General features: G+C 37.3%; 1 protein-coding gene across 1 annotated transcript in view; it reads left to right on the plus strand.

The window, feature by feature from the left end:
* Nucleotides 1-15,482, plus strand: part of RELN (reelin) — a 360,093-nt gene that overhangs the window by 169,495 nt on the left and 175,116 nt on the right. The window contains exon 10 of the mRNA XM_024738082.1: nt 11,227-11,378. Coding sequence (XP_024593850.1) covers nt 11,227-11,378 — 152 coding nt within the window. The remainder of the gene's footprint in view (nt 1-11,226; nt 11,379-15,482) is intronic.

The raw sequence follows: 15,482 nt of genomic DNA on the forward strand, positions 1-15,482 counted from the left end.
AGTGAGATACATTCATTTATTACGTGAGGTTTTCACAGTAGGTTTTTTAAAAATCAGCTATATGTTTGCTATTTATGAGAGACTCAAACTAGAACAACACAAGAAGTTGAAAGTCAAAGACGAGAAACTAATATACCAGATAAATGCAGCAAAAGAAGCAAGGAGGCATATTAATTTCAGATATTCAAATCCGATAAAGTAGAATTCAGATTTAAGCATTTAAAGGGCTAAAAAGAAGTATTTTTGTGTGTGTGGCTTTTTTTTTTACATCTTTATTAGATTATTATTGCTTTACAATGTTGTGTTAGTTTCTGCTGTACAACACAGTGCATCAGCTGTCTGTATACCTATATCCCCTCCCTCTTGGGCCTCCCTTCCACCATCCCCATCTCACCCCTCTAGGTCATCACAAAGCACCGAGGTGATTTCACTGTGCTATACAGCAGCTTCCCACTAATTATTTTACACATAGTAGTGTATATATGTCAGTGCTACTCTCTCAATTCGTCCCACCCTCCCCTTACCCCACTGTGTCCACGAGTCTGTTCTCTACATCTGTGTCAGTATTCCTGCCTTGCCACTAGGTTCATCAGTACCATTTTTCTAGATTCCATATACATGCATTAATATACGGTGTTTGTTTTTTTCTTTCTGACTTACTTCACTCTGTATGACAGACTCTATGTCCATCCACATCACCACAAATGACTCAATTTCCTATGCAACAGTATATGAAGAACACTTTGCACAATGCATGACATATAATAAGCAATCAGAAGACTTAAAAATTGGTTGTTATTCCAACTATGCTTACTATCGGTAACGGGATATGACCAAAGTGGTACTCAAAGAAAAATTATATTCATAGTAACTAATAAGATATGAAAGAAACACAAAGTTGAATAGTCCAGTGAAACCTACATTGGATTCTCTAAATAAACCAATGAAATGTCATTTTTAAAAAGACAGTATTAGTTAAAATGATAATTGGATATATTTTAAAACCACGGAAGTGCTAAAGTGGATCAGAGTAAACTTGTTGCAAGCTGTTAAAAGACTTCTTGGGCTTCCCTGGTGGCGCAGTGGTTGAGAGTCCGCCTGCCGCTGTGGGGGACACAGATTCGTGCCCCAGTCCGGGAGGATCCCGCGTGCCGCGGAGCGGCTGGGCCCGTGGGCTGTGGCCGCTGGGCCTGCGCGTCCGGAGCCTGTTGCTCCGCAGCGGGGGAGGCCACAACAGTGGGAGGCCCGCGTACCGCAAAAAAAAAAAAGGCTTCTTACTTGTTCCCGTTTGCTTTTGATGTGGGTTCTAAAATTACTTTCTGTTTACACAGATTGTTTTTCTGTTTTGAAACATAGTAAATTTTCAAATAATAAAAGAATAAGATAACCCTCAGAATGGGAGAAAATATTTGCAAATGAATCAACGGAGAAAGGGTTAAACTCCAAATCATATAAACAGCTCTTGCAGCTCAATATTAAAAAAACAAGCAACCCAATCCAAAAATGGGCAGAAGACCTAAATAGACTTGTCTCCAAAGAAGACATACAGATGGCTATGAAGCACATGAAAAGCTGCTCAACATCACTAATTATTAGAGAAATGCAAATCAAAACTACAATGAGGTATGACCTCACACCAGTTAGAATGGGCATCATCAGAAAATCTACAAACAATAAATGCTGGAGAGGGTGTGGAATAAAGGGAACCCTCTTACACTGTTGGTATGAATGTAAATTGGTACAGCCACTATGGAGAACAGTATGGAGGTTCCTTAAAAAAATAAAAATAGCATTACCATGTGACCCAGCAATCCCACTACTGTGCATATACCTAGAGACAACCATAATTCAAAAAGACACATGCACCCCAATGTTCTTTGCAGCACTATTTAGAATAGCCAGGTCATGGAAGCAACTAAATGCCCGTTGACAGATGCATGGATAAAGAAGATGTGGTACATGTATACAATGGAATATTACTCAGCCATAAAAAGGAATGAAATTGGGTCATTTGTAGAGACATGGATGGTATGACAGTAGAGACTGTCATACAGAGTGAAGTAAGTCAGAAAGAGAAAAACAAATATCATATTTTAACACATATATGTGGAACCTTGAAAAATGGTACAGATGAACTGGTTTGCAGGGCAGAAATAGAGACACAGATGTAGAGAACAAATGTATGGACACCAAGGGGGGAAAGTGTTTGTGTCATGAATTGGGAGATTGGGATTAACATATGTACACTAACATGTATAAAACGGATAACTAATAAGAACCTGCTGTATAAAAAAATAAGTTAAATAGAATACAAAAATTTTAAAAAAAAAGAAATTTGCAATTTATAGGCTACATAACTTCTAAAGCATTAGGTTAACATAAAACAAAGAGTACTTAGTCCAACAAATGCCAGGAAAGTGACAAAAAATAAACAATAAAAAACAGGGTAAATAGAAAACAGAAAACAATTTGGCAGGAACATATCAGTACTATCTGAACATATCAGTACACAATAAATTTGAGTGAGATACATTCATTTATTACGTGAGGTTTTCACAGTAGGTTTTTTAAAAATCAGCTATATGTTTGCTATTTATGAGAGACTCAAACTAGAACAACACAAGAAGTTGAAAGTCAAAGACGAGAAACTAATATACCAGATAAATGCAGCAAAAGAAGCAAGGAGGCATATTAATTTCAGATATTCAAATCCGATAAAGTAGAATTCAGATTTAAGCATTTAAAGGGCTAAAAAGAAGTATTTTTGTGTGTGTGGCTTTTTTTTTTACATCTTTATTAGATTATTATTGCTTTACAATGTTGTGTTAGTTTCTGCTGTACAACACAGTGCATCAGCTGTCTGTATACCTATATCCCCTCCCTCTTGGGCCTCCCTTCCACCCTCCCCATCTCACCCCTCTAGGTCATCACAAAGCACCGAGGTGATTTCACTGTGCTATACAGCAGCTTCCCACTAATTATTTTACACATAGTAGTGTATATATGTCAGTGCTACTCTCTCAATTCGTCCCACCCTCCCCTTACCCCACTGTGTCCACGAGTCTGTTCTCTACATCTGTGTCAGTATTCCTGCCTTGCCACTAGGTTCATCAGTACCATTTTTCTAGATTCCATATACATGCATTAATATACGGTGTTTGTTTTTTTCTTTCTGACTTACTTCACTCTGTATGACAGACTCTATGTCCATCCACATCACCACAAATGACTCAATTTCCTATGCAACAGTATATGAAGAACACTTTGCACAATGCATGACATATAATAAGCAATCAGAAGACTTAAAAATTGGTTGTTATTCCAACTATGCTTACTATCGGTAACGGGATATGACCAAAGTGGTACTCAAAGAAAAATTATATTCATAGTAACTAATAAGATATGAAAGAAACACAAAGTTGAATAGTCCAGTGAAACCTACATTGGATTCTCTAAATAAACCAATGAAATGTCATTTTTAAAAAGACAGTATTAGTTAAAATGATAATTGGATATATTTTAAAACCACGGAAGTGCTAAAGTGGATCAGAGTAAACTTGTTGCAAGCTGTTAAAAGACTTCTTGGGCTTCCCTGGTGGCGCAGTGGTTGAGAGTCCGCCTGCCGCTGTGGGGGACACAGATTCGTGCCCCAGTCCGGGAGGATCCCGCGTGCCGCGGAGCGGCTGGGCCCGTGGGCCGTGGCCGCTGGGCCTGCGCGTCCGGAGCCTGTTGCTCCGCAGCGGGGGAGGCCACAACAGTGGGAGGCCCGCGTACCGCAAAAAAAAAAAAGGCTTCTTACTTGTTCCCGTTTGCTTTTGATGTGGGTTCTAAAATTACTTTCTGTTTACACAGATTGTTTTTCTGTTTTGAAACATAGTAAATTTTCAAATAATAAAAGAATAAGTTCATATGATTAGGTATGCTAAAATTGTTCTGGAATTCCTTCATAGAAATTTTAAACCCTTCTTTAATTTGCAGCATGTGTACATCTTTGTTTTGGCACTGCCATTCTTGAGTTCGTTAATAACCCCTTCCCCTCTCCAAACCAGCTGTCCATGTGAGCATCCAGAATACAGCAACTCACTCCCTCTTCAAGAGAGGACACTCTTTACTAAAGTCACAGAAAGAAGAGAGTGAAATCTGAATCCTCCCAAAGTGATTTAATTCCTCACAGCTTGGCATAACACTAGCCCGTGATAGGATTTTTCTGTAGAAGGCTTTAGAGGAGGCTGCTGGCACTGAAATGTTCAGATGCCCACTTCTTCAGCATGTTTCATTTTCTATAGTCTTTCCTCAGTAGTTCACCTGCTGCACACTGACCACAAGGCAGTCCTGAATATGTAGGAGTGTATACGAAGGAAAAGCAGAACTCTGACCCCTCACAAAACATAGCTCAGGGTTATCTAGAACATATTCAGGAGCATTAGGAAATTGAGAATTTATTCCTCAGCCCCATAAAGTATGCTAAGTAGTATAATTATTTAGCTTTGTATTTTGAAATATGACAATGACATAATGACTAGTTTGGCATATATGTAATAAAATATTATGTGACACATTTATAAAGAGTTAATAGTAACCTGGAAAATGTGTATATTACTAATGTAAATGAAAAAGGGCAAAATACAAAACCATCTGTATAATATTATCATGACCGCTTGGAAATATACATATAAAATATTAGAAGTAAATATAGTAAAATATAAATTGTTCTTGTCTCTGGGGTAGTATGGTTATGGGTGATTTTTTTCTTCTACTCTTTCTATTTTCCAATAATGAGAATATTGCTATCATACTAGAAAACAAATAGATGGAATACCCAGAATTCTCCCACGTACCAGCAAGATGTACCAGAATTCTCCCACGTACCAGCAAAAGATGCCAGAGGGCAAACAGGACTTATCAAATGGTCAGAGAGATTAGTCTCTGGACTGCTGACCTGACTATTTCCAGTTCTCTCCAACCTCCGGTCCTAACAATCCTGCTCTGCTACCGTCACACCCTATTAACTGCTTTATAAATTTGTTCTGAAGAAGCTCTTTCAAGAAATATATTTTAAAACAGCTCATGTAAGATTATAGAAAAAAATTTGAGCACAGATAATGTTTTCCTCAGGTCAGCCATGACTTAATCTCTGATAGGTGATTTATTATAAAGAGACCAAAATACAAGTATTAGTTATGTTTTTTAATGGCATTGCTTAGAAAAGAGGGTCAGTCCTGAAACTGACTCAAAATGCCTTTCTTAAATTTCAATGCTATCCACTGGAATAAAACCAAGGAAAAAGCAATATAAACTCAATAAAACAAATTTATATTGGCTTCCTTGTTCTGAGGAGATAGTTCCAAAGAATGTTACATATACCTTGAAAACCAAAACTGCATATAGACCAACAAAAACAATCTCCATTATAGCCCCTTCAATGTCAGTTGATGCTTTTATTAAAAATTGGCTTTAAAATTACATAGAACTCTTCAGAACAGTTTGAGCATCTTCTTGCTATTTTCTACAGTTCTTCCCTCTATCCTACCCAGAAGAATTATGTTACCTCTGGCATTTTATTTAAGCTTCTAATTCAGGGTAAGTGAATTTAAGATAGACTGACAGACTGAGTTAACACTGTATTAAGTGGGTCTTTTTTTTTTTTACAGGCATGTTCATTACTATTAAAGTAAAACCCACTTGACCATTTAGATCACATAAGTAATAAATTTAAGCACCCCGATAGATTTGTAGCCAAAATCTTAAACTGTACAAAAAACCCACGGATAGAAAGTACAGTTTTTCTTTCGGCTAAGCATCCCCTTGCTTAAATTGTTTAAGCAATTACCCTTTGCATATTGTACTACAACATTGTCTAAGATTGCTGCTCTGCTAATTCTAGTGTGAAAAAAATAAAAATACTCATAATTTAGAAGTTCATTTGAATTGCCACTTTCGCTTATTTTAAAACAAAAATAGTACTACATTTTACAGGGGGAGAAGAGGAAACTAACACTTATTGAAACTGTAATACACCAGGCAGTACATCATTTTCTCTAAACATCCTCAGTCTAGGTCATATTTCTGTCTTATTGGTGAGAAAGCTGAGTGCTTTCTACCATTCTGAAGCCAATATTCTTTATTAATGTTATTCCAGCAAGAGTGTAAATAAATACAATGCATGTAATAAAAACCTAAAGCAAAATTGAATTTGAGTGAAATATAGGGGAACCGATTGAAGAAAAGAATTTTTGAAATGCACAGCATGCAGGAAAGCCTTCAAATAGAGCTTATCCTTTACCTTCACCTAAGCTGTCATGCTGGAGGAAAAACCTATAAATGCAGTGAAGGTGGAGAAGCCTTTAGTCAAAATGACCTCACAGGACTCATGCTAGAGATAAACCTCATGAATATAAAGGAATGTGGAGGGTCTTTTCCTATGGCACATCCCATATTAAATATCAGAGAATTCATCCCAAATAGAGAGAGACCTTATGGATATAATGAACTTATTCAACCTCAGAGAATATCTAGTAGATAAAAAAAACCTTATGAATTTGGTAAATGTAGGATCTTAATAGCCAGGCTCTATTCTATATCTTAGTTCAAACCTAAAGTCACCAACTTTAGGTGGTTTAATATGTTCTGGGAAATAAAATTTTAAAATTTTGGCTTCCCTGGTGGCGCAGTGGTTGAGAGTCCGCCTGTCAATGCATGGGACACGGGTTCGTGCCCTGGTCCGGGAGGATCCCACATGCTGCGGAGCGGCTGGGCCCGTGAGCCATAGCCGCTGAGCCTGCGCGTCCGGAGCCTGTGCTCCGCAGCGGAGAGGCCACAACAGTGAGAGGCCCGCGTACCGCAAAAAAATAAATAAATAAATTTTCATAGATAATGTGAAATGTTCCACTACCCTTTAGAGCCTTTTATGCCAATATTTGTAGGGAAAAAAGTGATTAAAATGTAAGACCTCTATTGCCTATGTTCATATTCTTAGTAATTTCATCAACCTATGATGAGATCATTTAAGTTTTCATTCTGAATTATAAGTTGAATACCTTTCTTTTTCCTGAAAATGATTTTCCTTTTGCAAAAAAAAAAATGTGTAAAGTAAAAACTAAAAGTCCTCCAATGCTAATCCCACTCCACACTGTTGAAATGTAGGCATATATTCTGGCATATATCATTCAGAAATTTTGCTGGCTATACAAAAAAAACACTAGAGTCACATTTCCCTTACTATACTCAACTTGATATTTTATTTTATTTTTTTATAAATTTATTTATTTTTGACTGCGTTGTATCTTCGTTGCTGCACACGGGCTTTCTCTAGTTGTGGCGAGCAGGGGCTACTCTTCGTTGCGGTGCACAGGCTTCTCATTGCGGTGGCTTCTCTTGCTGTGGAGCACAGGCTCTAGGCGCGCGGGCTTTGGTAGTTGTGGCTCGCGGGCTGTACTAAGCGCAGGCTCAGTAGTTGTGGTGCACGGGCTTAGTTGCTCCGCGGCATGTGGGATCTTCGCGGACCAGGGCTCGAACCTGTGTCCCCTGCATTGGCAGGTGGATTCTTAACCACTGCGCCACCAGGGAAGTCCCACAACTTGTTTTTTTAAAACTTAACAATATATTATGAATGTCTCTTCTGCCAGTAAATATATATCATTATTTCAGAAAGGCACTATACCAGTTTATCTAACTAAACCTCTATTGATAGACAAAGAATATTATAATAAAATTTTGTATACTTGTTAAAGTATTTCTGAAAGAGATATTCCTAAAAGAAAATTAGAGAATCAGACATGTATGTGTACATATACTTATATATGTGTGTATGTAATTTCATTTTGATAGTTACTGCCAGATTGCCCTTCAAAGAATATGTGTCATTCTTTTTTTAAGCTTGTGAAGAAAATATTCTTAATTTCAGCTTTATTGAGATACAATTGACATATAAAGTTGTAAGATATTTAAAGTGTACATTGTGGTGATTTGATATACATACACATTGTAAAAGGAGTCCCTCCATCTAGTCAACATATCCATCACCTCACATATTTATCTGTTTTTGTTTGTTTGTTTGGGGTTTTTTTGGTGAGAACATTTAAGTTTTACTCTCTCATATCATTCTTTTTTAAAAATTTTTATTGGAGTATAGTTGATTTACAATGTTGTGTTAGTTTCAGGTGTACAGCAATGTGAATCGGTTATACGTATACTCTCATATCATTCTTAAAACTATTAAAGTATAAGCTAATGCAAACATAATTAATTTTATTCTCAAAGCATTCCAAAGCAGCTGATAGGGAGGATCATCAGCTTTCCAGCTAAGAAATGTCTTTAAATTATTTTTGCTTACAAAAAGAACTCTCTTTTTGACACAGAAAGTAGAAGGACATACTTTAAAATATAAATTAAATATTATTGTGACCTTTCTACCTCTAAGGAATGAAGTTGCCTGAAGGCATTTTATTGATTATTAAACTTTTTTTGTGTGTTCCAACTTCGCCCCACTCTATTATAAATAATAGATACCAATGTATTTATAATAAATAATGTAAGGGATCTTTTTTTAGAATTAGCCATCAAAGATAAATATAAATTGCTCTGTTGCAGAGAGTTCTCCCCTCTAGCAGACATTCCTTCAGATGCAGTTCACAAAGAACCACATTTCCTTGGAGGAAACATAATTTAAACCATAGAAAAGTAACACTCCTTTTCAGGGAAATTGTGGTGCCATCCAAGATATTGCCAAAACTATAGAGCTCTTTAAATACCACTGCTGGCCACAAAGATTTGGTCGTGCTATAATTTTACTTCATGTAATTATTATATTAAGAGAGAGTCAGAGACCATGACATTTTTGTAATTGGAAAAGACCATAACTTTGCAACCTTACAGAGAGGGATTCTGAAGTCCAGGCAGGTGAAAGGGCATCTCTGAGGTCCCTCAGTAGTTGATGCAGCTCTGGGATCCCCTCAAGGATACTTTGCCTCCAACTAAGCTCGAGCCAGTGTTTATACAAATTCACGAAGAATGAGCTTGTGCTACAAGAAGCTCCTACTGAATTTTTAATAAATGCAAGATAATTTATTTAAAGCAATGAGACTTCTACAAAATGATTTTCAGATTTCTCTCTGCTTTTTTCTCTTCAGAGCCAACTAAATCAAGCCTTTGATTTTAAATATTTGGGTTTCTAAAGAAAATAACCTCACTTTTATTATCTTCCAACCGTTACAGTGGGATAAATAAAGACTGGAGTAAAATTGAATATGTTGGACTTTAAAATAAAGATTAAAAAGAAATGTATAGCCTGGATCATATCTCATATAGCCCTCTCAGTGGTAGAAGTCAATGAAAATAATTTCTTTAGATTAATCTAAAAGAGTTAATCATTTACAACTAATGAGAGAAAAAGACTACTAATCTCATTTCTCACTTGAATAAAACGTTCTTTCAGTCCATGACAATCTGATCTTTTCCAATTTAATTTTTCATTTTAAAAATACCCTAAAGCAGATGGATGCCTAAAAGGAGTCATCATATGCATCATTTATAACCTTAACTTGCTTTATGGAGCAGTAGGCTGAGTGGCTTTATTGGGATAAATGGAGCAGGTGAAAGACCAATGAACCAGTGTGAAATTTTCTTGTATGAGTCGAGAGAGGTTCCTGATATTTACAGTGGTCCAGTACTATTAAGAGCTGCTTCTCCTTGAATAGCTGATTCACTTCATTGTACAGCAGAAACTAACACAACATTGTAAAGCAATTTTACTCCAATTAAAGAAAAAAGAAAAGAAATGATAAATCTGAAAGACTGTAACACAAGGAGAATATCTGCAATAAAAAGTTTTTTGAAAGAAGAAAAGGAAAAAGAGCTGCTTCTCCTTGAATGATTGATAATAATTTTTTTTTTTTTTTGCGGTATGCGGGACTCTCACTCTTGTGGCCTCTCCCGTTGCGGAGCACAGGCTCCGGACACGCAGGCTGAGCGGCCATGGCTCATGGGCCCAGCCGCTCCACGGCATGTGGGATATTCCTGGACCGGGGCATGAACCCGTGTCCCCTGCATCGGCAGGCGGACTCTCAACCACTGCGCCACCAGGGAAGCCCGATAATAATCTCTTAAAAGACAAAAAATTAAGCATTTCCTAGACATCTTGGTCTCAACCAGTTCAACATAATTGTCCTGGCACAGTGTCCTCTTTAGAACTGTAACTACTAAAATAACAGTGAACTAAGAAACAGAAGATCTCAATTTAAAACCAAACAGGCAGTCAGCCTTAGGCAAGCCACTTACCTCTGTGTGTCCCAGTTTCCTCTGTCTGTAAGCAAGTTAGTTGTGTGAAAAGTGGTGGCCAAATTAGACATGAGCAGAGATAAATACTAAGGAGATATAAGAGTTTTTATATATTAGATATTTTTATTTTCCTACATATTCAAATACCTATTTGACAGTTTAAATCCCGTCCCCTTTTTGAAAACTTGCTAGATTCTTTCCAGCTTGTATGACTTTTCATCCTATGACTATTTTTTAATGTGAAAAACAGCATACAAGTATTTATGATACTATGGCACTATCTTTTATGATTTCCTTTTTCCTTAGTTCAAATTTGATTCCCCACCTCAACTGTAAGTGCTTTGAGAATAAAGGCTATCTTGTAGTAGACAAACTATACGTAGTATTGATTAAACTTATCCTCTACAGAAAAACTGTAATTGTGAATGGAATGTGTTTTAAACTTTGTTCATTACCCACGATCTGTAGTACCCCATCTTATTCTTTTTAATTTTTAAATTTTTTGCTGCATTGGGTCTTCACTAATGCTCAGGCTTTCTCTAGTTGTGGGAAGTGAGGGCAATTCTTCATTGCAGTGCGTGGGCCTCTCATTGCAGTGGCTTCTCTTGTTGCGAAGCATGGGCTCTAGGCATACGGACTTCAGTAGTTGTGGCACACAGGCTCAGTAGTTGAGGCTCGTGGGCTCTAGAGCACAGGCTCAGTAGTCGCGGTGCACAGGCTTAGTTGCTCTGCGGCATGTGGGATCTTCCTGGACCAGGGATCGAACCCATGTCCCCTGCATTGGCAGGCGGATTCTCAACCACAACTCCACCAGGGAAGTGCCTGTAGTACCACATCTTTATTTCAGAATTATTCATTACTAAGTATATGTTCCTCATTAAAAGTAAAATGTTATACGCTATAAAGTTGCGACTTACTATTTTAACTCTTAGTGATTGTCATTTTTTAAAGGTGGGACATCTTGGGAGCTGTCATTGGTACAGAATGTGGAACAATAGAATCAGGTTTATCAATGGTCTTCCTCAAAGATGGAGAGAGGAAAATATGCACTCCTTACCTGGACACAACTGGTTACGGGAACCTGAGGTTTTACTTTGTTATGGGTAGGTACATTTTGAACAAATTTTATTGACCTAGGGCAAATTCTAGATGAGCACCTATTCCTAAGGAAGTAAGATTGTTTGTTGTCTACAATATAAAATTAAAATTCATGAACTATGAGTTCTACTGGTTGAGCAAAAGTCTGTGGTGCTCACACCTGCCTCACACCAGCCTTGCTGGAACCATCCTGTGCAAGAGCTAGTCTTGTTCTTGCATGACTAGGCCTAAAGACAAAATGCCTTTAGACCTTCCTTCCACCTTTCCTGCAGTGGTTATAGCTGAAAAGACAACAAGAGAGAAGCTAAGAACAAAGTAACTCCTTTGTCTGAAGCCTCTAGCCTCCCCAAAATACAATTATCAAGGTGAATCATTTGTTTTCATGGATATCTCATCATTGCATAACTCTTTCTTTGTAGGAAGCTAAGAAAGAAACAGATTTATTATACTTTTTAATGCTTTAATACTATTCTGTACTTTCTAATATGTTGGTAAACACATAAAGGAAAAAAGTGCTTATAAGATGTTCTTTTTCTTCAGATGACTGCAGAGCAAATAAATAGTTAAAAGTTTAGAAAAATACCCAAGGAGGAATTAGGGGGTTGAAATGGGTGTCCTCTGAAATTTATCATTTTCGTCAGCAAGAGCCACAGTTACATACTCTTTCACTGGATGTCATTCCAGAAATGTGAGTAGGTGTCACATGCCTTTTTGTTAAATGACTGGAAAAGCACAGGCAACACCTGGTAGTGAAACAGGAAATAAACACTGTCCACCTTTGACCTTACTAGCAAAGATGTCGATTCATCAGGACAAACAGACCTTCCAAGTCTAGGCTTCTGCAGTGCCTATTATTTTTCTCACATTCCTCACCTCCTACAGCTCAGAGTGGCAAAGCAAACTTCAGATTGTATCATGCTCTCAAATACATTGCCTGTGTGATGCTACCTCATTTCCAATAATGATCTGTTTGGTAACAGGGAAGTTGTGGATATAAAATATAATAATATAATCTTCCTGGCATAAGGATATCCTCACCTTAACTCTGAAATGAGTTGTATATTTAAAGACCCAGACCTCAATTCCTTTAAATAATTAGAACTCAAACTGGCTCTCATTTTATTAAGAGTGATTCCTGGGAAACTTTAAGAACTGCCGTCACCCCCTGGCAAATTGTAATAAACATTTAATATGGCTGTCTAATTTAAGTATTTTCCCTTTTTTTCATTTTTCACAAAATATATTTGAATTCTTCATTTTTTAGTAGTAAATTACGGTAAATCAAACCATTCGATGCCTTTATGTAAGAGATTGTCATCTCTATATGAGATTAAGTCATCTTTAATTCTTTCTAGAACAAAGCAGATTATTAATGAATCAATTAAAATTATATTGACTCTGAGGAAAACATTCACTTGAATAGACCCAAAGTACCTTATCCCAAATAAAAGCATCTCCATTCGATTAAAAAAATTAATGAGTTCCTACTGAATGTAGAGCACTGAGCTAGCATATATAGAGACTACAACTGGGGAAAATAATGATACCTAAGTCACAGAGTTACTGATCAATGAGTTAATACACGCAAAGCCTTCAAAATGGTGTCTAATAAATACTTAAGACTCAATATATCTTTGGTTTTTTATGTATAAAAATTACTTAAGAGCCCTTGCCCACAAGTAACACTTAACTATAAAAGAGATTGCAGTTTGGCTGTAATGGAATGAAAATGTTATGGAAGTGCAGAGGAAACTCTGGGTATTGTAGTGGAGGGATTAGGGTAGAGTTTCACAAAGGAGATGGTATTTGAACTAGACTTGAAGGTTCAAACTAAGGCAGCATTTTGAGAAAAATCACAAGTAGAAAGGTATATGACATGTTTGGGGCTGGGTGATTTTCCCAGTATAGTTGAAAGGAAAGACATAAACTGGAACTAGAAAAGTGAACTGAAGCCAGAGTAGTGAGTGACTTTCTTTAACATCATACTGAGGAATTTGGATTCTCCTACTCTAGGCAACATGGAGCCCTCAGATGATTTCTGTCAGTTCTATAATATATTCTCATCTTTCTTGTAGAAAGATAATCCTGGCATAGTGTGAAGGAAAGACTGAAATAATCAGAAATTAGAGGATAGAAGACCAGGTAGGATAGGGTTGACGGATTTAGTGAGTGGTGGGGGAGACTTATTTAAATTTAAATTTCAGATAAACAGCGAATAATTTTTTGTATAAGTATTGGTCATGCAATGTATTTTAGCTGGCAACCCTAAATTAGGGAAGCTATTGCACTGGTCTAAGCAACAAAGGAAGTATGGCAATGATGGTGGCAATAATGTGCAGGAGGGGACAGAGATAGAATAACTGGAGAAGGAACCAACTGAAGTTCACACCCAACTGACTAGGGACTATGAGAATAGTCTTGAGAGGACACATTTCTCTCCTGGATGTTTGGAAGAATGGTGCCATTTCCCAAAATAGGAAATGTCAAAAATAAGTATGATCACAATAAAGATCAAGTGTGCAGTAGAGGATTTTGATACTAGATTTGTTGAGGTTCAGGGTTCTGAAAGGCCATATGAAGGCAGAAATTCTACTCAGGGGCTGAATCGGATTTGAAAGTTGTCAGCATACAGGTGATAACCGGAGCCACTAAAGTTGCTGTGTTCTCCCAAGCAGGGGACAGAGTAAGCAAAGGACATGAAAACTCCTTAAGGAAAACCCTCACCTAAGTATAGGTAGAAGGAAAAGGAGTAGACAAAGGATGCTGAGAAAGGGCATAAGGAAATGCAGGAGGAGGGCGTGGTTCTATGCTAAAGAGGGAAAGGAAGAGAGTGGTTCAGGGATGGGATGACAGGGAGGTGATCAGCAGTGTAGGAAGGCCACAGAGACAGAGGTCAGAGGTCAACCAGGACAGGGCTGAGAGCCCACCTGTGACTCCCCATGGTGTGGTGCCTGGGAAGCCAAAGAGCATAGAGTTAAAAGAAATGGAGACGTGGCACTGACTGAGAACTGCTCTTTCAGGAAGTTCACCAGTAAACACAAGGAAAGAAATGGGGTCTGACCTTGAGGAGAAAGCAGAATCAGCAAAGGTGTTTTTAGAATAGGATATGGTAGGCTAGGCTAGGCTAGGCTAGGACAGGATGACAGTAGGATAAGGTAGGATAAAACTGGATTCTACAGAAGAGACTTCAAAACTTTGGTAGCTGATAGAAAAGAAAACAATATGGGAAGAGATTTAAGATATGATAGACAGTTTGTAAGTAACCCCTCACTAAGTATGGTGCCTTAGGAAAATCAGTGACTGATTGTTAATCTAGATCAGATCACACTCCTTTCTTCTTAGACACTGCCTACGTGTCTTTCCTGGTTTCATCCTTTGGTTCATATCAGTCTGCTGTGACTACCATTTTTGGAAATTTTGCTCAACTTTCAAAGTTTGGTTCAAGTTCTGTTTCCTTCATTCATACATTTTCATTTATACAACACAAATTATTTGAGGACTAGTATCCAGCACTGTTCTTAGAGCCAGAATGCAGTGAACATGACAAAAATAACGTAATATACATCATTCATTTGGGTTTTTTGGTTTGTTTTCTTTATTATTCCTTCAACAGATATTTACTTAGCATCTCCTATATACCCAGCCCTTTTAGCCTACACTTGTATCTCTTTTCTCTGAATTTTGACTGCAGTTATGGCAGCACAACACAGTTTACTGCTAATCATCATTCTTTCATGTATATTAGACATGTGTATTAGTTACTTGCTAAATTACAAACTTTTTGAGGTCAGGGCTTATCTCCCCTTTAGGCCCAATGTCCCGCACATAGTCAATAAAAAAAAAAAATCACTTTCTTAATATAAATGAGTGTCTTAAATCTACTTAAAACAGGATTTAAAATACTTTAAAACTAACTGTCCATCTAGTTTCTATTGAAATTTTCTGTACCTTAATTGCTGTACAAAACGCCCTTTGAGTCATACCTTTCCACAATACATCAAAGTGAATGAAGCTGAAGAAGAATCCGTGTCTTTCTGTAGGAGCTGCTGTCACTGAAACTTCACAGAACTGATAAATTGCCCCAAGAGGGATCTTTCAGATAAAGTCTG

The sequence above is a fragment of the Neophocaena asiaeorientalis genome, unplaced genomic scaffold (genome assembly GCF_003031525.2).
Source record: "Neophocaena asiaeorientalis asiaeorientalis breed wild unplaced genomic scaffold, Neophocaena_asiaeorientalis_V1.1 scaffold170, whole genome shotgun sequence".
Classification (NCBI taxonomy): Eukaryota; Metazoa; Chordata; class Mammalia; order Artiodactyla; family Phocoenidae; genus Neophocaena; species Neophocaena asiaeorientalis.